The 23,501-nt window shown below is 44.8% G+C and overlaps 4 protein-coding genes across 7 annotated transcripts in view; 3 read left to right on the top strand and 1 right to left on the bottom strand.

Annotated features, from left to right (window-relative positions):
• Positions 1–2,720, top strand: part of LOC134036500 (adenylate cyclase type 1-like) — a 24,638-nt gene extending 21,918 nt beyond the window's left edge. Inside the window, exons 9-14 of the mRNA XM_062481483.1 lie at positions 334–450; positions 847–993; positions 1,105–1,203; positions 1,364–1,478; positions 1,621–1,745; positions 2,080–2,720. Of these exons, the coding sequence (XP_062337467.1) occupies positions 334–450; positions 847–993; positions 1,105–1,203; positions 1,364–1,478; positions 1,621–1,745; positions 2,080–2,472 (996 nt within the window). The 3' untranslated portion in view covers positions 2,473–2,720. The remainder of the gene's footprint in view (positions 1–333; positions 451–846; positions 994–1,104; positions 1,204–1,363; positions 1,479–1,620; positions 1,746–2,079) is intronic.
• A 4,147-nt stretch (positions 2,721–6,867) lies between these two features.
• On the top strand, positions 6,868–11,938 carry LOC134036710 (proline-, glutamic acid- and leucine-rich protein 1-like). 3 transcript variants are annotated; one of them, XM_062481765.1, is made up of 6 exons: positions 6,868–6,977; positions 7,156–7,306; positions 7,344–7,372; positions 8,490–8,660; positions 8,743–8,848; positions 11,792–11,938. In XM_062481765.1, the coding sequence occupies exons 1-6, from the start codon at positions 6,957–6,959 to the stop codon at positions 11,797–11,799; spliced, it is 486 nt and encodes a 161-aa protein (XP_062337749.1). In that variant the 5' UTR covers positions 6,868–6,956; the 3' UTR covers positions 11,800–11,938. The 3 variants fall into 3 exon arrangements, with proteins under 3 accessions (XP_062337749.1, XP_062337747.1, XP_062337748.1); XM_062481763.1 differs by having other exon boundaries at positions 8,735–8,848; XM_062481764.1 differs by having other exon boundaries at positions 6,873–6,977; positions 7,171–7,306; positions 8,735–8,848.
• Positions 11,939–12,175: 237 nt separating this feature from the next.
• Positions 12,176–23,501, bottom strand: LOC134036973 (insulin-like growth factor-binding protein 3). Of its 2 annotated transcripts, none has more exons than XM_062482193.1 (4): positions 23,074–23,501; positions 22,211–22,461; positions 21,273–21,392; positions 12,176–12,261 (listed from the first exon to the last, which is right to left on the bottom strand). In XM_062482193.1, the coding sequence occupies exons 1-4, from the start codon at positions 23,441–23,443 to the stop codon at positions 12,259–12,261; spliced, it is 744 nt and encodes a 247-aa protein (XP_062338177.1). In that variant the 5' UTR covers positions 23,444–23,501; the 3' UTR covers positions 12,176–12,258. The 2 variants fall into 2 exon arrangements, with proteins under 2 accessions (XP_062338177.1, XP_062338176.1); XM_062482192.1 differs by lacking the exon at positions 12,176–12,261 and adding an exon at positions 17,668–19,335.
• On the top strand, positions 14,132–16,302 carry LOC134036898 (insulin-like growth factor-binding protein 1). Its single transcript, XM_062482066.1, has 4 exons — positions 14,132–14,558; positions 14,727–14,869; positions 15,182–15,310; positions 15,473–16,302. The coding sequence occupies exons 1-4, from the start codon at positions 14,213–14,215 to the stop codon at positions 15,596–15,598; spliced, it is 744 nt and encodes a 247-aa protein (XP_062338050.1). The 5' UTR covers positions 14,132–14,212; the 3' UTR covers positions 15,599–16,302.

The raw sequence follows: 23,501 nt of genomic DNA, 5'->3' as shown, positions 1-23,501 counted from the left end.
GATGTGAGGGTTTTGGAATGGTTGGCAGTGATGTGTCGCTTGGCGAGGGCAAGAGTAGGGCACTGTGTTGGCTGTTCAAGTCTCATATTGTTTTATTTGTAGAGCTAGTTTACAACAGATAACTGGATGGATGCTTTTGTCAATATCATAACATGTTAATGTGTGTTGGGCTACAATGGCTGTCCATGTTAGTTTTGTTTTTGGTATTTTACTGACACCTTGTGGTCACAGAGGTGAACTTTAGACTTCAGCTCTGGGTTTTGGATTGTGAGGGTTGTCTGTGCATGTTTGTGTCTGCATGTGTGTTATTCTATGTGTGTTGTGTGTGTTCAGGCAGAGGAGGAGAGGGACGGCATGGAGAAGGTCAAATTGGACAACAGGAGAATCCTCTTCAACCTCTTGCCAGCGCATGTGGCTCAACACTTTCTCATGTCCAACCCCAGAAACATGGTGAGGCTCCCTTCCACACACACACACACACACACACACACACATTCTTTCTCACACACTCGTTTCCTCTCTCTCTCTCTCTCTCTCTCTCTCTCTCTCTCTCTCTCTCTCTCTCTCTCTCTCTCTCTCTCTCTCTCTCTCTCTCTCTCTCTCTCTCTCTCTCTCTCTCTCTCTCTCGCTCACACACACACACACACACAAACACACATGCACACTCACACACACACGTTTCCTCTCTCTCTTACACACACACACACACACACACACACACACACACACACACACACACACACACACACACACACACACACACACACACATAACCAGACATAACCTGAATGTGAGAAACTTTCAGCCTCCAGTCGGTTGACTTCAGTGTTTGAATCTTCTTGACAGGATCTCTACTACCAGTCCTATGCTCAGGTAGGGGTGCTGTTCGCCTCCATCCCCAACTTCAACGACTTCTACATCGAGCTGGACGGCAACAACATGGGGGTGGAGTGTCTGCGTCTCCTCAACGAGATCATCGCCGACTTTGATGAGGTACCGTGCCAGTCAACCTCGCCAAATCATCTTTACCTGATTGGTGGAAGTCTTGTCTGGTCATGTTTGTGGATCAACTGATCCTGAAACGTTTGTGTGTCTCTGCCCCAGCTTATGGATAAAGAGTGCTACAAGGACATAGAGAAAATTAAAACCATAGGCAGCACGTACATGGCAGCTGTAGGCCTGGTCCCCACCATTGGAACCAAGGTACTCTTCTGGTTCACGAGTGTGTGTGTGTGTGGGTGTGTGTGTGTGTGTGTACAGAGAGAGAGCATGTGACTACATACATTATGTTAGCATTATGATGTTAAAATTCACATTTTGCATCACTTATCAGTTTGTCAACCGGTTTGTATCGTCTCTCCAGGCCAAAAAATCCACTCACAACCACTTGAGCACAGTGGCAGACTATGCCATTGAGATGTTCGATGTGCTGGATGAGATCAACTACCAGTCCTACAATGACTTTGTCCTGAGAGTGGGTGAGTACTGAACATGCAGTCTTTCACATGTACAATCCACCTAGAGCAGTTAAGGTATTATGGCTCTGGAGTCAGAGAATGGGATTTAGAAGGAACCCCAGTGTGAGGTGTGTGTGTGATTTGTCCTGCATTGTGTGTCTAGGCATAAACGTGGGTCCGGTGGTGGCGGGCGTGATCGGGGCACGCCGGCCCCAGTACGATATCTGGGGCAACACGGTAAACGTGGCAAGCCGCATGGACAGCACCGGAGTCCCCGGAAAGATCCAGGTACCGCTAGCTCTCCCTGAGACCCCCCTCCCCTGGGTGTCCGACACTCTCCTTTGGGTCTCAGAGATATCCTTTGTGCATGTGTTCCCTCCTACTGTACAGCATATCTGATGTCTTATCGCGTCCATCCTGTTGTTATGCTAAGTTGATCTTTCCAAACAAGCGCATACTCCTTTATTCAGTAGAAAACACTGGTAAACACAACAATGTGTTTGAAGGTGTGCGTGCATATATGCCTGGCTTGCTAATATGTGGGTGTGTATGTCTTGTTAACGTGTACCTGGGCATGTGTGTGTGTGTGTGTGTGTGCGTGTGCCTGCGTGTGCCTCCCCAGGTAACAGAGGACGTGTACCGCATGCTCAAGTGTAACTACGACCTGGTGTGCCGAGGCAAGGTCAGTGTGAAGGGCAAGGGCGAGATGCTCACCTACTTCCTGGAGGGCAAGGTGCAGGGCGTGGGCACGGCCACCACCTCCTCAGTGGCACGCTCCGCCAGCCTGGAGCGCCGGGCCCACTCCTGTGGCCGGGCCAGCGTCCAGGCCAAGCCGGGGAGCATGTCGTCCGTGGCCAGCTTCACCGTGCGCGCCAGCATGGGCACCATCCAGGCAGCCACTGGCAACAGCAGCCCCAGCCCGGCTCCGTGCGTTACCTCGTTGTGCGTGCCCACGGTGGGAGAGGTGGACGAGGAGGAGGAGGAGGAGACGCCGGTGGACGGGGCGATGGTGTAGGGAGCGTGGCGGAGAGCAGGCGTATCGCTCAGGAGGCCGCCTGACCGCTCCTTGCTGGTGGTTCGGTCCATCCGACCTTTCCATGCGGGTTCTGGGACACTGGGACAGTCCACTTAGTGAAAACGAAAAAAGGGGGGGGGGGGATGCCGTTTTCAGGGCTGGCAGGAGCTGGTTTTACAGATGGTAATGCTGTTCAGTGTCACCCGTGATGGCTGTGGTACTTGCTTCTGTAACAGGGTGAGGGGGGGGGGGGGGGTGAGGGGGGAGAGTGGTTAAGAATTGGCTTCACAAAGTTCCTCTTTCTCATAGGGGGGGACCTGAGCAAGACAGATACACTGCAAACCAACCCAATCCTCTTCCCCCACCATCCAGGAACATTTGATAGGCATACAGGTTATTTGAGGAACTCTGTCTTGTATTTTTATTGACAAATTAGGGCCCACACTGTTATGCCTCTCCAATAGGAAGTGGGAGGCAGGGAGGGGCTAGGTGTGGCTGGTATAGACAGTGCTAGTGACCATGAACTGTCTAGTATTACCCCTGATCACATTACTACTTTAGTATGTTCAATTATGCCAAGGATACATTTCATCCTTCATGGTGTACAAATATCATGTTGTTTTTCCATACCTATATGTCCATGTACGTATGCATGCACGTGTATTTGTATGCATGTGTACTGTGAATCTTGAAGAGCAACAGAATAACACGAAATACTTTTTTTTACGATCAAAGAGTTATTTAGCCTAAAACAGCTTTTCGGCGCTTTGTTATATTACTGCATAAGTTGTTACATTTTGCGGTGTTGAGGTAAGACATACTGAAAAAATCCTACCGAAAGGAAACCAAAGCACAGGTATTGCTGAACAAAATACAATATTTCTCAGAGCAAGGCCTTTGCGGCCTCAAAGAAAACTGTAGCCGGGGGAAATATTCACAGACAGATATTTTCCTTGACACTGACCTAGAGAGAAATCGACTTGCCTGTCCTTGGTACGTGTGGCTTGCAGCTGGTCCATGATCTGTCCCAGGTGTTATTGATATGATCACTATCACCTGTTCGAAGAAGCTGCACCTGCGGATGTTTCTTGTGTTTTGTGTTGTTGATGAGACACACACACACACACACACAGTTCCTTGAAATGGTCTGTGACCTGGCCGTTCACTATTGACCCTTGCTTGTTATTCCTCCAAGGCTGTATCTGATAAAGGATGTGTGTGTGTGTGTGTGTGTGTGTCTGTGTGTGTGTGTGGGGGACTGTGGGAGTGTGTGTGGGAGTGTGTGTTGATGGCATTAGGGGAACGTGCGCTGACCCACAGAGCAATGCCCTCCTCTTACAGAAGGCTGAATAGAACACTTCTAGGATGGAACTTTGGTTAATGCCAAATGTGAACTGGGCCCAAATCAGGATGGATATTCTCTCTTTCTCTTTTTCTTTATTTGTGGTTTTATTGTCAGTTTCTCTCTCTTTCTTTTTCTCCCCTTATTTTTCTGTCTCTTCCTCTCCTTCTCTCTTACTCTCTCAAAAGCACAGACACACACACATACTGTATACACACCCACAGACCATAACATTCACAGACAAGCGCATAAGCACACAAGCTATACATACTAAACATAGTGCTTTATATTACAGTTAGACATCTAGAGAAAAGTCATAAAGCTATACATTGCATAGTGCACAGAACGTTGGTTCATCTAGTGAAACTCATTGTGGCACATTAAACAACTGTCATATTCTAGGATCATGAGTCAGTGTTTATCATCTCAAGATCACAATGTTGACACAATCTAAATATAATTTATTTTTTAGATTAGACCTTTTACTCAGTCTGCAAAAATGTAAATACTTCAAGTTTCAAGTTTTTTGCCTTACTTAATAATAAGCTTACAGTGAATGAAACCTGCCTTTTTAGCTAACAACTTTGATATGCAGATCATACTTTTGTAAATAGCAGAAAGCTGTAAAGTATGTTGTATCTTGTACAGTGTAAAGTTGAGTAATCTAACATTTTGTAATAAACACATTATTGGTGTACAATATACAAAACATTGTACATCGTTTTATTATTGTGGTTTGAGTCCAGCCTTGTGCTTTGTATTGAGTTTATGAGTTTAAGAATGCTGCTCTTTGAAATCTAAAATCACAATTTATCTAACATGAACATGGTAATCCAGAAATAAAGAAACAATTGAAAAAGGAAAAGAATAGAAGATAGAATTCTGCAAGTCATTTACAGTCACTGAGAAAAACAAATTGGACCCAACTAAGGGCTGCCAGTGGATGTTTGGTCTGTGGGACATGACCCTGTGACGTCTGTATGGGGCCCAGGCAGGAAGCATGGTCATGGGGGGGTTTCCAGCTACAGTATATGACCTTTGAACCATGAAAAGGTTCCCTCCATACTTTGTCACAGCAATGTCACAAACAATGGCTAGTCTACAGAGCCTTTGTGTGCCTTTCCACTGTTGATCACAAGAATGTCACCATGTCTCAAACATAGAGCAGGGACCAGTGTCTCCCTGGAGTTGATGTGTGCTTTGCCAAAGGCTCTCTGTAACAGCAAAGTCAATAGAGCAGCTTGCAGAACCAGGCTGCTCGAATCGAGATTCTCAATGAGGTCAGGAACAAGGAGAACTCTACAAGAACTCTGTGTTCCGAGGTGACGTACAATACAGTCAAGGGCACCCATTGGGGGGGGGGGTGACGAATTTTGTGAGAGAAAGAAAATGGCATGCTGAATCATACTATAGCTCTGGAAGATTACTGTCTGTCTAATACTGAGTTGAACTTACCTAAAGTACGTATTAGATAGTCTGAAAGTTAGCAAGCAACATTAGCAAATGCAATATTCACCTAATAGCCTACTCCTAGTGGCAAAATGTGCCACATAAAAAGTTAAACCTCACCATAACCATGGGGGCAAAGATTATTAATAAAGTATGACATGGATTCTAAAAGATTGCTTATTTTTTATGAAGCACAAGTGGAATGGTACCTTCCTTGAACATTGGGGAATGTGTCCCTCCATCCTCACTGGGAATTTTGCCCTTGATTACATTTCCACCATGGAGGACTTCGACCTTGGTCCATGTGGATTGATACCTAGTGGTATCATAAAACGATTGAAGAGGTTATTGGGTGTCATGTACATTATTTTTCAGAGTAACAATATTTTTACAACGCAAATACTATCTGCCATTGTTCATTCAAGGTTGGTCCCGAAAGGACTTTCTTCTGATACATGACCATGGTTAATAATAATGACAAGCCCATCTGTGACAAGGGGAACTTGAATGAATGAAAGCGACATTGTGTCCTCACTTTGGAGTAAAATGTGTTCCCTAAAAGAGCTGAGCTGCGTGTAGAATGAACATGTTATGTCATGGCCGTGCTATCCTCTTCACCATCACCAAACAGTTCAAATAACCAAGTTGGTACCGGTTCTTGTTGTCAAACTTTAAGAACCACAATGACTTACCATCAATAAACAGGCATGTAACTCTTATTTTTGTGTCAGAACATTTGAGCATAATCTTCTGCAACTAATCGGCAATTTCCAATCTCCCCAAATGGACTCTTATGTGACTAAACCCAAATTACCTTCTGAGAGACGCACTACGACCACATTTGACACAATGACACAGATGGGTCCAGAGTAACCATGATTCAAGCTGCAGCTGATTTTGTCACATGTAGTCAATGCCCCATTAAGCCATGTCCCTGTCCAATGCTACGATAAGACCACAGAGCTGAGGTAAGGTCAGCCAAGCAGAGCTCAATTAAACAAGCAACTCTCCCTCTACTGTGACCCGAGGAGTCCTGCCAATCCCGGTCAAGCTAAGCCATCAAATCAAAAAGATGTTAAAAAACACAATTGTGATTACAGTGACCGTGACCCTGTGTCATTTCAAGCGCTTCTACTCAATCTGGGTCAATACGGAATGGTTGATTAACTAACAACAAGCTGCACAGGTCACCCACACTTTATTTGCCTGCACCAATCATGTGTCAGGGACCAGAGAGTGTCATCGTTCACACACTTCCATGAGGTTTTAATAAAAGCATTATCACATGAGGGATTGCATAATATATGTCAGCACGGCTGGGATTTGGTCATTCAAATCCCAGCCGGATACAATATTTTTACAATCCAAGATGGATAATGATAGCTAATGCAACTGGTATTGGAACACCTTTAAAGCAGAGTGATACGAGTATTAGTTAAGTCCTAGAGCTGATATACTCTATGTGAGAGCTCATGGAATGCCTCTTGTCCAATCAAATTACTTGGTTGGAACAAACTGTTGTATGTTGAAGCGTCAATCACAGCTGTAATTACTGACTTGCGGTTTAAAGCAATCAAAGCAATTACAAACAGCTGTGTACCAGAGTAGTTTAACGAGCATTTAACATTTCAACATCTGTTCCATGAGAGAACCCCACAGCTCATTCAACTCTCTTCATTAGCAAAGAGATGCTATGAGTATTCATCAGCAATATGTGAGTCTGTTTCAGTATCATTCTTTGGTATATTTTATGGAATAATGTTTAACTAGGGTTTAACTAAATAAGGTTTAGGCTGTGTTTTGGAAAAAACTGCTGCTGTACCAAGATTTCCCAAGTCAAATCTGCATGTTCAAAATCAACTGGTGTGGAGGCAATGGGTTGTGATTGATAGGAGAATGCTTTCCAGCTCGAGACTATACAGGAGTGTGAGGAAGATGAGGCAGAGAAGGGTGAAGATGAAAGAGAGGAGGAAGATGAGGCCGAAGATCAGAGAGAAGAAGAGAAGGGAGAGTCTGAGGAGGAGCAGCTTAAAGTGATGAGGCCTGGGCGCTTGTCAGGAGCAGCTTAAAGTGATGAGGCCTGGGCGCTTGTCAATTTCCCTTGTTCTGGTGAGGCTCCGTGTGACGCTTGTCCTCATTGTTTGACACAGCCTGTGTTCCAGTGGTGGCTAGACACTGGGAAATTAGGGAGGACAGGAGGAAAACCAATTTAATTCATCATGTAATTTTAAACTAGTTGGCAACTTCTCTACTTTCTTTATGTTCAAGTTCTACTTTTGTTCAAATGTAGCAAAAATCCAACTAGCAACCAACTGATGCAAATTTACTATACAAGTAAGGCAAGGTGATGCTCCTGAAGCTAATCCCCCATCGTTCATAAGGAACAAATATCATATTAATGAGAATATCATAATATCAAATTCCTTAATTTTGCTTCGTAATCCCCAAATTTGAATGGCTGTGACTATAATCCACCAAGGTGTTCTTCCCCAGTCCATTGTGTCTGTGTGCATCCAGTTTCTCTGTAATCCTCTCGCACCACTCACTGCTGTTAATTGCCTTGTTAGCTGGAGGCTAACAAGGCAAATCCAAATCCATTCCGGTTACCTGCTGTTAAGTCAGGACTGCTACAACAAGCTAACTGTTAAATTGGCACGCAAACCATCCATCCATCCATTATCTTCCGCTTATCCGGGGGTCGGGTCGCGGGGGCAGCAACCTAAGCAGGGAGGCCCAGACTTCCCTCTCCCCGGCCACTTCCACCAGCTCTTCCTGGGGGACCCCGAGGCGTTCCCAGGCCAGCCGAGAGACATAGTCCCTCCAGCGTGTCCTGGGTCTTCCCCGGGGCCTCTTCCCAGTGGGACGTGCCCAGAACACCTCACCAGGGAGGCGTCCAGGAGGCATACTTATCAGATGCCCGAGCCACCTCAACTGGCCCCTCTCGACGCGGAGGAGCAGCGGTTCTACTCTGAGCCCCTCCTGGATGACCGAGCTTCTCACCCTATCTCTAAGGGAGAGCCCGGAAAGCCTGTGGAGAAAACTTATTTTGGCCGCTTGTATTCGCGCAAACCATTGCATGATTAAACATTTCCAATGAAGAGATTGTTTTTGAAATTATACTGAGATTTGGTAATGGTTTATTTCAACCAATTGAAGGTGAAACAACGTCCTTTGCCTCTGAGCCAGCCTCCTGATGTGTTCTGACATGGGTCCTCTCCTGATACAGGATGATACGTTAACACAGGAGAGGATAACGGATCATTCTGACCCTGGGCCCACAACTCCTAGGACACCAGAGGACTTCTGCGTGAATGTTAGCCCACCCAGGGCCCCTCGGTCTGGTCTAGAGAGAGCATGTTGTGAAGGCAGTGAGGCTGACGGTGGAATAAAGGTCAAGGTAAATGGCCTTGCATTGACCCAGTGGTTTTCAGGTGCCAAACACATAGTCCTTATTGTTTCCATCTGATCAAGTTCTTCAGAAACATGAGGAGGAAACCAACATCTGCCACAAGGAGAAGACTTTCCTTGTCCTCATTAGAAGAAACACCACGCAGACCTGGGAAGACGAGAAGAGGACAAAGAAAGGTATACAGGGGGGTTCACTAATGTGCACCTCCTGATCTCTTCACAAAAACCTTCCCATAGAAACTTTTTAAAATATTTTTTTTCCATTGCAGGCTGCACAAAACCTTATTTTTTACTGAAAGAAACGTAATTATTGTACCTTTTACCGTACTTAAGTGTTTAAACACTGGTCCCCATGACTTGTAAAACACATTAGTACTCTTTTCCTACATCCTAGAATCCAAGCTTGTCCAGATGATGGATCTAGACTCTCTCAGCCACATCTCAAATGAAGGCACAGCATCACACAATCCACAATTGCCAAATATGTCTTTTTTTTTGCCAATACAATACCCAAATGCCCTTTGACAAAGGCCCTTTGTCACTGCCAGAGCTCTTAGACCCCAGAATGGCCACAAGGGGATTTGATTCCCACTGTTTGTCGAATGCTTTTGAGTAAAATCTAATAGGTCCAGAATGAGCTCAGGGAATGTCCAGAATTGATGTGAATGGATGCCAGCTTAATTCTTATGTTACAACATGGTGTTACACTGGGATACATCATGTTTACTTTGACTTTTTAGTGCAGCCTTTGTTTAACTTTAATTTGTATGTCTGGTATTTACTAAGCATAGGTGAATATTCATCAGACACTTTTCCCCAAATTCCTCAGTGAGGGGTATACCTATGTCTGTCTCCCACTCAGTTCTATTCCTTTCTGTGCTGACTCATTCCTGACTAACAAGTGTCGTCTGATATAGGATTGGCACTGCTCTTCAATGTCCTGGTGGAAAATTATTGATATAGCATTGGCACTGCTCTTCAATGCCCTGGTGGAAAATTATTGATATAGCATTGGCACTGCTTTTCAATGTCCTGGTGGAAAATTATTGATATAGCATTGGCACTGCTCTTCAATGCCCTGGTGGAACATTATTGATATAGGATTGGCACTGCTCTTCAATGCCCTGGTGGGACATTATTGCACAGCAAGGTAAGGTTAGCCCTATTTGTTTTGCGGTACTGTAGCAAAATCTGATAAGGTAGCACAAAATGACAGAACACTGGATCTCTAGACATAAAAAAATAAAAAAAGATAAACAAAGTGAGGCACGGGGCAATTACATGTGGATGGTTCGAAGGTGTGGTTGGAATTTTTTTTAGGATGTTCTAATCTTTATCCATATTTTCAAGGAGCTGTGTACCAGAGACGTTCCCTCCATATTACAATGTTTTTAGTCTTAACACATCTGTTGAGAAGGGCTGGGGACAAGCTTCTGCGACAGACTGCTCGCTTTATAGAAAGCCTGGCTGGTGTGTTCACCTCAATGCTCTGTGAGATTACAACTTTTCCAGAAAGACAGAGGGTTTGAATGTGCAGCTCGGTAGTAACATCTCAAATCTGTGAGACTGAAGCCTTCCTAATTTTTTGTTTTACATAGGTGTTTCTTGCTTATATACTCAAAACGTTATACTACTGCCAGATAAATGGGATTATAAGAAATTGACATTTCCTAAAATAGCTTAGTGGAATACACGATTGGATACACTGAAATGGGAAAACCACCATCTTTAATAACATTTACTCTCCCAACCAGTGACAGTTGGAGAGTCTGTGTTCTGTTTAGCTGGATTATTTTAAGTTTCCAGTTTGCCTCAAGTAATCAGGTTTTCTGGTAACAGTTCCCCCAGGTAAGTGTCCCTATCCTTGGTAATCTAAAAGGGCACACGTTTAGCGTGGAACTATTCTGGTTTAAACATTGTGTAGTCTTTAACATTCTGTATACTCCCTTTGTTCCAAGGGTAAAAAATGACAGCCTTCACTAAACCCCTAAAATAAATCAGTTTACAGTAATTAAATTTTAAACCTCAAATATTTTTTGCAAGAAGAAACAAACCTGTTATTACTTCAGTGCAGCGAGACTGCATTTAATCAATGGGCACCACTCCTTTTATTATTTATTACACATTTGCTCTCATGACTTCAGGAAAGAGAGAAGTGGTGGAACTGCAGCTGTACCAGAAATCACTAGCACCAATACAAGAAAATGTCCTCTGGTGTGTGTCTGTGCTTTCTGTTGTGTGTAAATCATTTTAACTGCTGGGTCAATCTTTGTACCCTGGTGGTGCACAACTTTCATGAAAGAATTAACGGCCATGTTTCATTCTGGGGTTTTGTTGTATACATTGTGGCTACAGGTTATATGGATAAAACGAACAGATTTAAGAGGGGGTGCCCCTGTCTGGTGCTGTGGTATAGAGGAAACTTGGGACATTTACATTTATTCATTTAGCAGACGCTTTTATCCAAAGCGACTTCCAAGAGAGAGCTTTACAAAGTGCGTAGGTCACTGATCATAACAACAAGATAGCCACAAAAACATTGTGAGTAGCCAAAACATGAAGCACACATTGTGAACAACCAAAGGGAAGAACCATAAGAGCATGTAGTTAAACAAGTTACAATTAAACAACATGAACCGCTATAAGTGCAAGTGTACCTGTGGAAAAAGCAAGCAACAATAATAAAAACAATATATCACAGCGAGTACAAAAATTTAAATCAGTTACCACTAACCTCAAGAGCAACAAGTCTCTAAGCAAGAGTCATTGTGATCCTTGAGGAAACTAACATCGGGTCAAGCGAACCATTCCTAAGTACCGTTGTACTCCCGGAAAAAGTGCGTCTTGAGCCTTTTCTTGAAAGTGGAGAGACAGTCAGTGTCTCTGATGGAGGTGGGGACTTGATTCCACCACTGGGGGGCCAGACAGGAGAAGAGCTTGTGTTGGGACCGGGCGGTCTTGAGCGGTGGGACCACCAGGCGGTTGGGTCACATCCTGCTTTGTGATAAGACTTTCTGTGAGATGAGCATACTGAATCTGTATCCAGTCAATTAACTCCTTCCCAAAGCCAAATGCCTCCAAGGATCAACTGGTTTTGATTTGAAGTTGTCTCTTTCACAGGGTGGTGATCCAGATCCTCTCCCTCAGTGGCTAGTGAATCTGATGTACAACATTGAAGAGGCCACCACACACCAGCTAGTTGTTGAGTAGGTTCCATGTTTGATGTATGTTTGATTCGAAACCGTATTAAAGGATTCATCACTGACAGTGAGTTGACACTCTCTTTGGGTTTTGATCCGACCAGTACCTATTAGGGTTGTAAAGAGGTTGACATGTTTTGGGAAAGTGCCCGGGAAGTTTCAGAAAAACATTAACGTTTTAAATTTGAGAGATTTTCTGTCATTATACTGTAGCAACCAAGGGACGTAGCCGGGGCGAACAGCACAGCACCACTCAAAAGCACGGTTATTGTACTAAATAGCAGACGTTTATTGAAAAACAACAAAAAACAAAAAATAAATTAGGTTCTTCTTCGGTTGAGGGAACAGTCTGGACTGGTCCGGCTGGGCTGTTTGGACCCCCACTCCTCACTGAAAAAAACACACACAGTAGGAGTTGGTTAGACAACGGCCGTAAGCGTGTGTTGGAGTCCAGCTCCCACTCACCACACCTGCGCAGCTCGTTGTCTCCCTTGGGAGTGGCTTGCCGGTGACCCGGTCTATGGTGCTGCACTCCTGGGTTGCCACAATACGTTCTCAAAAGCAACCATCGCACAAGCTGTTATTTCCCACACCACATGTACATACAGTTCCCAGGATCAGTCACACAACTAAAGACAAGCCTACTTTCAACCCAAGGAGCACATGTGTTCTGTTAAATTTGGGTTATATTAGGTGAATATCTAAACATTGTCCATGTCAATATAAATAGTGTACAAAGATATAAAAGTTTCTAACTTGGCTTGGTAAGGTCTTTCACATTTTATTTGCTGCCATAGAAGTGTACCAGTACAGGTTTGAGCTTGATTTACCGTACTATGCTGTATTCAAACTGTATTGTCATTCATAAAACATTTTAAAGGGATGTTATTAATACTGTTATCAATGATGTATGGACATCACAAACAAAACACAGTGTACCCCCCAAAATAATTTCCATTAATTCCCCAAAATTTCTAAATATTTCCATGGAAAGTTTTCACCATTCCACATTACAACATTCTGGAATTTTGCAACTCTGGTCGGTGTCCTGTTTAACCCTTGTGTTATCTTCGGGTCATTCTGACCCATCAGTCATTGTGACCCACCGTCGTATTGCGACAAATTTACCTCATACAAAAACAAAGTGAAGCATTTTCTTTTAACTGTCGGGCTGTCTCAGACCCCCCACATTGGAATGGTTAAAAGAAAATTATTTTTATTTGTTTTTGTATTGGGTAAAATTGGGTAAACACAACAATGGTTCGTTATGAACCTTTGGGTCATGTGACCCGAAGGCAGCACGAGGGTTAAGCAGATGATAGGGAAAATGATTGTTGAGCAGGAGGAATCAGTGAAGACAAAATACACTGGACTTAAAATGAACAAAATTGTATTTCATCGGAATGTAGACTTTCTTAGTGGAACAGCATACCGGTAATGTATCCCTGACTATGACAGGGTAATGTCTAGCTGTAGGTACACGAGGCCATGCCCACACAGATGTTCATATAGTGTCCAGTGGAAAGGACTAATCAGAGGATCATTCTAGAGGGCAAAGGCTGCATGTGCGTGTCCGGGGAGGAATACTACACCAGGAAACAGCCATTTACTGAAACCCTTTTCCAGACAAACATGTTTTGAGACAAGAGAAATAATCCATATTGTTACCATGGTTATGCAACACAAAGGGGGTCTTGTTTGCAAGGCAGATAAGAAGGGCCTTCACCAAAGATCAAAGAAACTCACAAATATGTTTTAAGAAATAAGAAAGAGAGTAGAAAAAGAGACTGCCATTTTGTTACAACCTCTGTTCAACCTTTTTTGAATGAATGAACAATAACATGATTTTCTAGATACTATCAGGTCTCAAGAACTTGTCAGATGGAGGATTTGCAGAAAAATGTTTTTGTTGCACAAAAATGCATCCACATCTTTTCAAGCTATTAACATTGTTGACATGATGACGGTATCAAGTTGGCTCTGTGATGTTAACCACGAGGTCAACCACAAATTTACTGTAGGGGTTGAGGTTGTTATTGTCAGTTCATAATCAATCAGTGTTCCAAAATCAATATTGACAAGTGCTCTTCTGAACCTTAGTCCAGGTCTACCCACTCCATCCAGAGGTCATGCACCTAATAGAACTAGCCTGTTCAAAATATTTAATATCTGGAGTCACCATGTCAAACATTAACCCTGCCGAGGCCAGAGACCTGTATAAATACTGCCAAGCTGCTGCTTCGGGGAAATCAGTTTAGAAGGAAACCAACTGCTTGGCCTCAAATCTCCAAAACACATCTGAAAAGATTTTGTTCCTTGTTAAGTTCCTGAAAGCCTGGCGATGACTGGAATATACAAGAAGCTGACGCTGGTGTTGGGGGTGGCCCTTGCTTTCCTGGCAGGGGGGCTGTCCTCCCCTGTGGTGGGACCTGAGCCTATCCGATGTGCCCCCTGTACCCAGGAGAAGCTGGACCAGTGCCCTGCAATTACCCTGAACTGCAGGCAGGTTCTGAGGGAGCCTGGCTGTGGCTGCTGTCAGGCCTGCGCCCTGGAGAAGGGGGCCTCCTGCGGGGTGTACACGGCCCACTGCGCCCAGGGTCTCCGCTGCACGCCCCGACCTGGTGAGGCCAGACCACTCCACTCCCTCACCAGGGGACAGGGCGTCTGCGCTGAGGACGGGGGACAAGGTAGACTCCATGACTGAACCAACCCCACCCTTATCCTTCACATGTTTTGACATGAATTATTAGTACTCGTTTAATGAAGTTAAACGAGGTTTAATGAAGTTTAATGAAGGTTCATGAACTCTTGTTGATGTTGAAGGGCTAAGCTGACCTAGTTGCCTCCCCCCACAGAGGAAGCCGATGGCCTGCCTGACCACAGCTCCCTGCCTTACCTGCTGGGCCTCAACACGCCTTCCGACCACCGTGACGCCGCCGAGGCCCAGGAGAGCATTAAGGCCAAAGTCAACGCCATTCGCAAAAAGCTGGTGGAGCAGGTACAGACACACACACACACAACCAGCATACTCAACCTGGCTTGCTGTTATGGGATCTAGGGCACGAGTTGAAAGGCTGTTGTGGAAAGTTACTTTCCAGCCCTCTAGAGGGAGCACTTGCTGTCCAAAGAAAAAAAAAAACACTTCGCTTTGTTTCCGAATCCAGAAGTCATTTATTTAAAGTTTGGTTATGTTTGCATGCTATCGTTTTATTTCTGAATGAATTGTGCTGTATTGTGTGTGTATGATGAATTATAACCCCAAAATACTCATCTCCCTTTCTCTCCCTTTCTCCTAATCTCTCTTCTTCAGGGCCCCTGCCATATTGAGCTGCATGCAGCACTGGACATGATCGCCAGTTCCCAGCAGAAACTGGGGGAGAGGTTCACCACCTTCTACCTCCCTAACTGTGACAAGCATGGCTTCTACAAGGCCAAGCAGGTGAGGCACATCTCCATCACCTCAACAGGCACCACAGACAAAGACAAAGAGAGACACAGGTTAGCTTAGCAGCCACTTTGAAAGACAGGAAGTAAGTTCAACTGAGGAGACGTGTTAGTTAATGACAGTATCTCTCTACTTTTCTACTCTCTCTCGGGCCAGTGTGAGTCGTCTCTCGTTGGACCCCCTGCTCGCTGTTGGTGCGTGTCCCCCTGGAATGGGAAGAAGGTTCCGGGATCGAGTGATCTGGCGGGCGACTCTGAGTGCCATCAGGAGCTGACTCACTAGTGCTGTGATCAGACATACACACACACTCACACACACACATGAAACCGGCCCAGGGAGAGATGCATACTGCCACTCTTTCACTCAGTTGAAGGACTAAACACACAGCATGCTGTAGGTTTCTGCGAACTTACACACAGCCACCTCCTATACTAAGTTTCTTTTACAAACACATGCAAACACACACTCATTCACATAAACACGCAACATCAAATTTTATTTGAGAGAAGATAAATTGCTCTTAATGTATTTACATGACGTACGTATCAAGCTTTATTTATTCAAAATGTGTATGTGCTCACTTGTTTGAACCATTTGTAATTTTTAGATTATTTATATGTTTGCCTATTTTTTGATTGTAAATAGGGGAACACTGTATACATTTGTGTTTGTGACTAAATAACTCCATGGCTGAAGACCACAGGTCACCAGCTTTGCCAAACCTCGTTCAGGATCTTCAGGAGCTGTTTTTTGATTCATTCAAACGCTGGACTTGTGCACTGCGCAGAACAACACAGCCACTCATTCAACATGTTGACAGTGTCGGAATGTATCTTCATTGACGTTTCCTCAATGGGTATCGGGGAAATAGTTAAAATGCCACAGGTATGTGCACCGTGGCCTAACACAAACAGCATCAGGGCTCATCCAGGCCAAGTGCTCAGGTTTCGGATGGGCTTTTTTATATCTTCCTCTGCTCTGTTCATCTACCTCTGCTGGTCTCTGCAGGCCTCCTGCTTCAGCCAGGGGGTCATGGGGGACACCTGCCCTCCCAACCCTCCACATCCCTCCCCATCTCCACCCTCCGACTCTTATGTTATATATTGCTCTGAAAGGACATTTTTATCGCTTTTCGTTTGAACTTTTGTTCTACCGGCAAGGTTTCTGTATTTATAAAGATGCTGTGTTGTCTACATGCTACTGTTGGTTGTCGATATATGTGTACTTTTTTGTCTGGCCGCTATAGTTCACAAATATGCTGCTATTGACTTGGTTGGTTGGTTAAAATCAAGTATGTTGGCTTGTTTTGTAATTCCTTGAATGTTCTTTCAATAAATGTTGTTGTATCAGTTTATCCTTTTCAAAATCCTGTTAAATTTGCCTGAAAACGCCTAAACAGCATACCCAAAGTAAATTGAAAGCTGTTCTTGAACCATTTGGAGTACATGCATGGTCTCTTTTGAAAGCTGACACTCTGAAGTTTTTTCCCCTGTTGTCAGGACCCCTGTCAGTCCTACTGGTGTTGATTAATAGAGGCTTGAACACAAGGAAATTGAAAGTTTCTAAGTCTGCCTAGATTTTGTTTTGAAAACAGAGGCCTGAAGAGGCCTAGAAGTGGTAGGTATTAGCTGGAAGGCAACATTGGACCACAGCTTGAAGCCTTACCCAATTCAACTCAAAAGTCGAATATAATACCACAATATATTCATATTTGACACATGTTTTTATAAGAGTACATCCAGGTGTTTTCTAAAAGGGCCTTTTGGAGACTCCAAAATGACCCTTTGTAACCAAGGTCAAAAATACCTAAAAAGGTATTATTTTTCATAATTGTTATCTCTAATGAAAGGTGGTACTTAGAACTATCATATATATAATAGCTAAATCCCTAATTAGTATTACTGAAACTGAAAAACTGAAGCATGAACACATTGGAGTGCTTTATCTGATTCCCAGGATTGGCGCACAAAGAACTCTGATTCTGTCAACCATATTGCGCAATCGACTTTTATTTTGAAGGTTCCACAGACACATACAAATGAGGTATTGGCATTTTCAGCAAGCTGCAGCTACAAGGCTAACGAGATAATTTCAGAGCCAGTCGAAGCCAGTTCGAGAAATTAGTTTAGAACGAGTGGGGGGCGGGGGGGGGGCGGGGGGGGGGGCGGGGGGGGGGCGGGGGGGGGGGGGGGGCAGGACGCACAGACCTAGTTGGCTTTAGAGGGCTGTCAACGGGGCATGGAAGCTCCTGTTGGGTCAAACAATGTGTCAATCTAAAGGGGAGGGTTCAACGGACATGTTGATGCCTTCATATCGTAAATACTCCATTGCTAACCGGAGAAAAGAACACTTTTATGTGAACAAGTTGTTTCTTCCGTCGGCTAACTTGCATAATGAAACAAAGGATAATGGCTATTCATGAACGTAAAACATTGTATTTGGACGAATTACTTTACATGGTTAGATACTTTGAACCCTTGGGAATGTAAGCAGATCAAGTTTTGATGTGTTGTTTGCATACCTGGACGACACGGAACCTTTGAGGGTAAGTAGAGACGTTTGGCTTTGTAAACAACACCAAAGTAGTGACTGGACAAAGACGTTGACTAAACTTGTTGTTGTGACTCGATCTTGAAATGGTTTACATATCTACAAGCACAAGAATCGTAGCTTTCCAATGATGTATAACATGTGTAGTAGTCAAAAAAATATATTTATTAACATTTAGTGCGTAGTAACAGGGGGAGTAGGGGGCAGTGTTTCGGTCCCGCGGGCGGGCCCGGACGAAAAACAGGTTATATTGCCTTTATTACTTAAAAATAGACTTTTGAGAGGTAAAATACATTTGCATCATACAGTTGCGTTATACACGCACACTTAATTTTGCCAACAGGCACAGCTAAATAATGAAAAGGTCTCACTGCGTAGTTAATACAAACAAAAAACCTACACAGAAATGTGAGATGAGAAGGCTTGTCTCCTTTATCCCACATACCAGCTTATGCAAATGGAACAGCTTAAAAACAAACAATAAAATAAACACTAGAAACACAATAAGGCCCATAACGATTGTGGCCTTCTTTCGATGCAGCCGAATCCAACAAAAATAATAATAATAATAATGCATTGTGTATGAGCTGCATATGAAAAATCTGCCTTGAATTTCAACTCCCTTTCTCAAAGGGTCCTGAGGAGGAGGAAGTGAGCATGCAGTGAAACGCTGAATGGATTCAAAGCTGTTGCATGCACTGGCATAGAGAAACATGGCATGGGTTACCATGGGGACACTGTACTGTACCATGCATACTGTCTGTGCCCATGATATGGTTAATAAAGTGCCTGTACGCACTTAATGTCTCTCATACAGATATGCAGAGAATATACGACACAGATACAATTCTAGCACACCACACACAGTCAGAATCACAAGCTTACAAGGATTCGATTACAGTACCATGTCACAAACACACACGTGTATAGTGCCATTTAATTGTGCGTCAACGCCTATCTCTCCCTGACAGAGTCTCTGGGGGGGTGGGCTCAGGGTTGACCCCTGTGCAATCAAGTTCGCGATAGAAAAATCCAGAAATGTCCGCACTTCTCAGAGATGCACCAGGCTGGTTGAACTTCTTGTGTCTGAGTCCAGCTGCACACGGTTAGCAATGGAGAGAGGTGCACGACTAAGGGAGTTGAACTTCACCTCCCCGCTCCGCCTGCCCTGCCTCTAGTAAGGTCCTAGGAGCTCCAGAAACAGCAATGCCAGCCCTCCACAGCTCTGCTGTCAGAGCCACGGTTGACCTCTCTCCCAATAACCGCTGTTCCTCTGGCTGTTTACAGTTCCTCTCCGCCTCTCTCCCTCCCTCTCTCCCTCTCCCTCTCTGTGGGCTTCCGTCCTATTGGCTCTCTGAGTTGTAGCATTGGGCGTCTCCTTTCTCCTTGCCGTCGAAGCCTGGCAGTGGCTGGCCATACTTGTCCACACACCAGCAGAACCCTCGCTTTCTGCCCTTGGATGGACGACACTACCAAATAGAGGGAGAGAGGGAGAGAGAGACAGACACAGAGAGAGAGAGAGAGAGAGAGAGAGAGAGAGAGAGAGAGAGAGAGAGAGAGAGAGAGAGAGAGAGCGAAAACGACAAAGAGAAGATCCTTACATAACCATAAATACAGTCCAATATTCAGAAAGATGGGCCAGAGGCTGCTTGATCAGCAGTGCAGAGTAGCATTTAAAGAGCAGGGGCCATTAATGGAAGCCCTTTTCTGCTAAGTAGATGCAGACTTGGCCATGCGACACGTGATGGTATTTTGAGCTGCTTTTACGGTCTACCTCCAGTTCCACACACATATAGAGACCTTAAAGGTAAACAGAAAGCTGGTCAAATATTTGCTTAGGCCCGTTTGTGAACAACTGAGACCCGACATCTATTTTCAGAAGCCGGTGGCCAGTACAAATCATCTGTTGCTGATTATACCGTACAGCCTCAAATTATGGGTACTACAAATGACTTACAGCGTCTCTGGAGCAACCCAAAGGCTGTTATTTTACTGCCAATTTTACTAAAGGTCAAGATCCTCTCTAGTAAAACATGCAGCGATTCATTTGAAGGACAAATACAAAATCTGTCCATCCATGACAGAGAGTTATAGGGTTTGATCAGAAGGGAGATCGACCGCTTTCTGGCTGCATCATTGCTGCACTTCCTATTTGCACTATTTGTACATCAATGAATACAATGAAATATAATCTGCATATCTGATCTGAGTGATTTTAAACTGCGCTTCTGTGAGATGTTCTGTGAGACATAAAAGTATCTACACAAAACTTACATAAGAACAAACTTCCTGCATTACACCCTCGCAAAGAGATGGAGGAAGATGCCATAAATGTAAATATGCACTCCATAAGATGGATAAAGTGTGCAGTTAGTGTACAATTAGTGCTTTGGACACTGTAATTATTGTAGGGAAAAAGCCACATCTATATGTAATTGAGGAGTAATTACAAAGAGGTCAAATGTGCATTTGGTGAATGCATCCAATTCAACCAGTACTCCTACTTAATGTCCCCCTTCTAACAAACACATGCATGCACATGGACTCTGTGTCGACACATACAGGTAATAAGCTGAGTCTGGCCTAAACGGCATCCGGCAACCACCCCAAAGAACGATGAAAAACACAAAATGGCTGTTCCGCCCTGCCCGTGACGGGGGTGAACACACACACACACAAACGAGACTTTAGGGACATTCAAAATAAACAGACACAATGAGACCGCCGTGCATTAGGCGGCTGCCATATAATAAGGAGCGGGCTGCTTTGGCGGATGGCATGGGGCGCGGGAGACTTAAGTGCCTCCATATGAAAGCACGGGTCCCACTCATTTATTATAAAGCGATTGTGGCCGCACCGCGCCAACGCAGGGACGGACGGCAGGCTCTATTTCTGTGACTGGCTTTTCCCAAGTCCGACAATTATGGGGCGAGCGCGTCGGGTGCCGACGGCCACCTTGACGTCTGTCTCCCTGGGAGGGTTAGCGTAGCCCCGGCCGCCATCTCAGCCTCCTCTTGGCTCTCGAGGGCTCCGCTCTGCGGTAGATGGCTGCTGGGCTGAGCTGTTCTGGTCCACATCCCCAGGCAGTGATGAAGCTCTAATAAGCAGTAGGGAAGCACCTCAGGACATGCTCGACATCTGTTCTAGATCTGTTGATGCAGATCTGGATGAAGAGAGTGACTGGGAGAGTGACTGGCAGGGACTGAGGCTTGGAGGAATCGTATAAAATGGGCGTATTGTATGTTGCCGGTAGGGCTTTTGGCTTTTATATTATTGATCTAAATGGGATCCCCTGTTGCTGATGCTTGGTAGCGGTGGAATTCAGAACTAAGCCAGGCTCTCTACTAAAACAAATATGCTTCCAAGAGCTTCATTCACACACAGGTGTTTTAATCCACTCCCCTACCTGCTTTTTCTTATAGAAGCCTTTCTTGTCACAGTTTGGTATGCGGAATCCTCGCGGGTTCAGTATGTCTGTGATCTTCAGGCCGTTGAGAACACTCTCCATCTCTCGCCGACACGGACCCTAAACAGAACAGGATGCAGACAGAAACACACATGAGCATCTCCTCACTTCTCACATGCATGGAATGATTTCAGAATCAGGACCAGATTACTGTGCTGAGAAATACAATGGAGTTCAGTCTCGACATTGTGTTAATCCTACAAAAACCCAGCTAACCGGTCTTCAATAATACTCCAACAATGGTGGCCGGAGTATGACAGCTAGGTAGCTGATATGAAATGAATTTATCTTGCGAACTTGAGAGGGTTTAAGTCTGGGCCTAAACTAATTATGACTGTAACACTTCACACAAAGGACAGGGGATTAAGTGCCTTCAAAGGGACTCCGGTCACTGATCAAAGCAACGAGCCAAAGCTCATTCCTTGTGCGCACTCGCTTTCTCTCAGAGGATCAAAAATAGCAGCGGGGTTTCCAAACGGGTGTACGCAGGGGCCTATCCATCATCCTCTGTGTCTCTCTCTTTTCGCTGTACGCCCCGGCACGCGGACGCCTTGCGGCCAAGCAACCGCCTGACCCGGTCAGCCACAGAGCCACCGTACCCCATCGCCGCCAAGCCAATCTCTGCCTCCTGCCCTGCCTGCCTGCCCTGCCAGCCGTCAGCACCAATACCCCAAACATTTCATCACCCGCAGAGAGAGAGAGAGTGAGAGAGAGGGCGAGAGAGAGAGAGAGAGAGAGAGAGAGAGAGAGAGAGAGGGGGGGGGGGGGAGGGACACCAAAACACTGAGGGAGCCGAGGAAAACATCTCTCTCTCAACAACCCACCTGGGTGTTGAGAGAGAGAGAAACACTTGTGGACAGGGAACACTGGGTACTTACATACTCCAGCTCCTGCTTGGATTCCACAGAGAAGTTCTGGTCTGTGCTGAGAATGCCAGGGACTTCCTCCATTTTGAAGCTCTGAGCTCTCTTCAGCTGCACCCGTCGGAGGACGTCAGCCTTGGCGGGGCTGAGGATAGAGGGCTGCTGGAGCAGTCTAGGCCCCCCCTGGGGCCAGCGAGTGCTGGAAGGGGTCTGGAGGAATGGGGGGGCTGTGAAGCTTCTCTGCTCCTCCTGAACACCAACACTCTCTGGCACAACCAGATCAAGATTATTTTTTCATTTCTAACCAGTTTCACATAGTAACACAATTAACAATCCTTTGGGATCAATAAAGTGAATTAAATTAAAAGATATACTACGCTGAGCAACCTCATAGGTAGGCAGATCATTAATTATCTACTGAAATATAAATATATTTTGAGGAAATCAGTAGAGTGTAGACGGCATCACAGACCCAAAACCATTTTTACATACATTACATCTTTACTGTTACTCTAGTATCTTCGGTGTCATGCCTAGTTCGACTAGTTGGTAGTCTACAGAGTAGATATGATATGTATAGAAATGAGACATTTTGCCTTGATTTATATTTATTTATTATATTTCAAAATAAATGTTATCCAAAAATATTTGCCAAAATCCATGATAAGCCTAAACTTCAAGTAGAGGAATTCACGGATGTAATGACAAATGTTCGATCCAAACTGAGAAAAATGTGTCATCCATCTGTCAAAAGTAACTCGTTTCTGGTCTGTTGCGAGGACACAGCTATCAACCTGTGACGGATTGATCCCTTCCCTATTACACTTGGAAACCCAGATACACCAAAAGAAAACTGCTGTCTAGAATAAATAGCGTACCTGGTATCTCATTAATTGGAGGTATGGTGCTGACGGGTCTTTTGTTGGTTGAGTTTGCACACATTCCACGTCCCTCTAGCAGAGCTTGGAGAGGTTTGGTCTCTCCGGGCTGATGTAGACAGGTCATACCAGAGCCGCATCTTCCCGTGTAAACCCCACATGGCTGTCCAAGGACCAGGGCGCAAGTCATACAGCAACCGCAACCCGGCTCGCGAACTCTTTCGGCGCAGTCCTCGGGTAAAGGCTTGCACAGAAGCCGCACTCCAGCATCACAAGGCTCGCACTTGATAACCGGACCTATTGCACCTGAATACTGTGTAATCGATGACAGAACAACGGCCATACAGAGGGTGCATAAACTTGTCTCCATGGCGATATTTCGAGGTTTGCGACGAGTAGCCTTCTGTCCCGAACTTTTAAGACTAGTT

This window comes from Osmerus eperlanus, chromosome 16 (assembly GCF_963692335.1).
Source record: "Osmerus eperlanus chromosome 16, fOsmEpe2.1, whole genome shotgun sequence".
Taxonomy (NCBI): Eukaryota; Metazoa; Chordata; class Actinopteri; order Osmeriformes; family Osmeridae; genus Osmerus; species Osmerus eperlanus.
Note: the sequence above shows the minus strand (reverse complement) of the source record. Positions and strands in the feature narration are given on the sequence as shown.

Coding starts and splice junctions, on each gene's coding strand:
- LOC134036710 (XM_062481763.1), top strand. CDS start 6,957: ATGAGTATTCATCAGCAATAT. Junction 7,373..8,489: donor TGTCAATTTCCCTTGTTCTG/GTGAGGCTCCGT, acceptor CTCCTGATACAG/GATGATACGTTAACACAGGA. Junction 8,849..11,791: donor CGAGAAGAGGACAAAGAAAG/GTATACAGGGGG, acceptor TCTCTTTCACAG/GGTGGTGATCCAGATCCTCT.
- LOC134036898 (XM_062482066.1), top strand. CDS start 14,213: ATGACTGGAATATACAAGAAGCTGACGCTGGTGTTGGGGGTGGCCCTT. Junction 14,559..14,726: donor CGCTGAGGACGGGGGACAAG/GTAGACTCCATG, acceptor CTCCCCCCACAG/AGGAAGCCGATGGCCTGCCT. Junction 15,311..15,472: donor GCTTCTACAAGGCCAAGCAG/GTGAGGCACATC, acceptor CTCTCGGGCCAG/TGTGAGTCGTCTCTCGTTGG.
- LOC134036973 (XM_062482192.1), bottom strand. CDS start 23,443: ATGGAGACAAGTTTATGCACCCTCTGTATGGCCGTTGTTCTGTCATCG. Junction 21,393..22,210: donor CCAAGCAGGAGCTGGAGTAT/GTAAGTACCCAG, acceptor TGTTCTGTTTAG/GGTCCGTGTCGGCGAGAGAT. Junction 19,336..21,272: donor GCTTCTATAAGAAAAAGCAG/GTAGGGGAGTGG, acceptor TCTATTTGGTAG/TGTCGTCCATCCAAGGGCAG.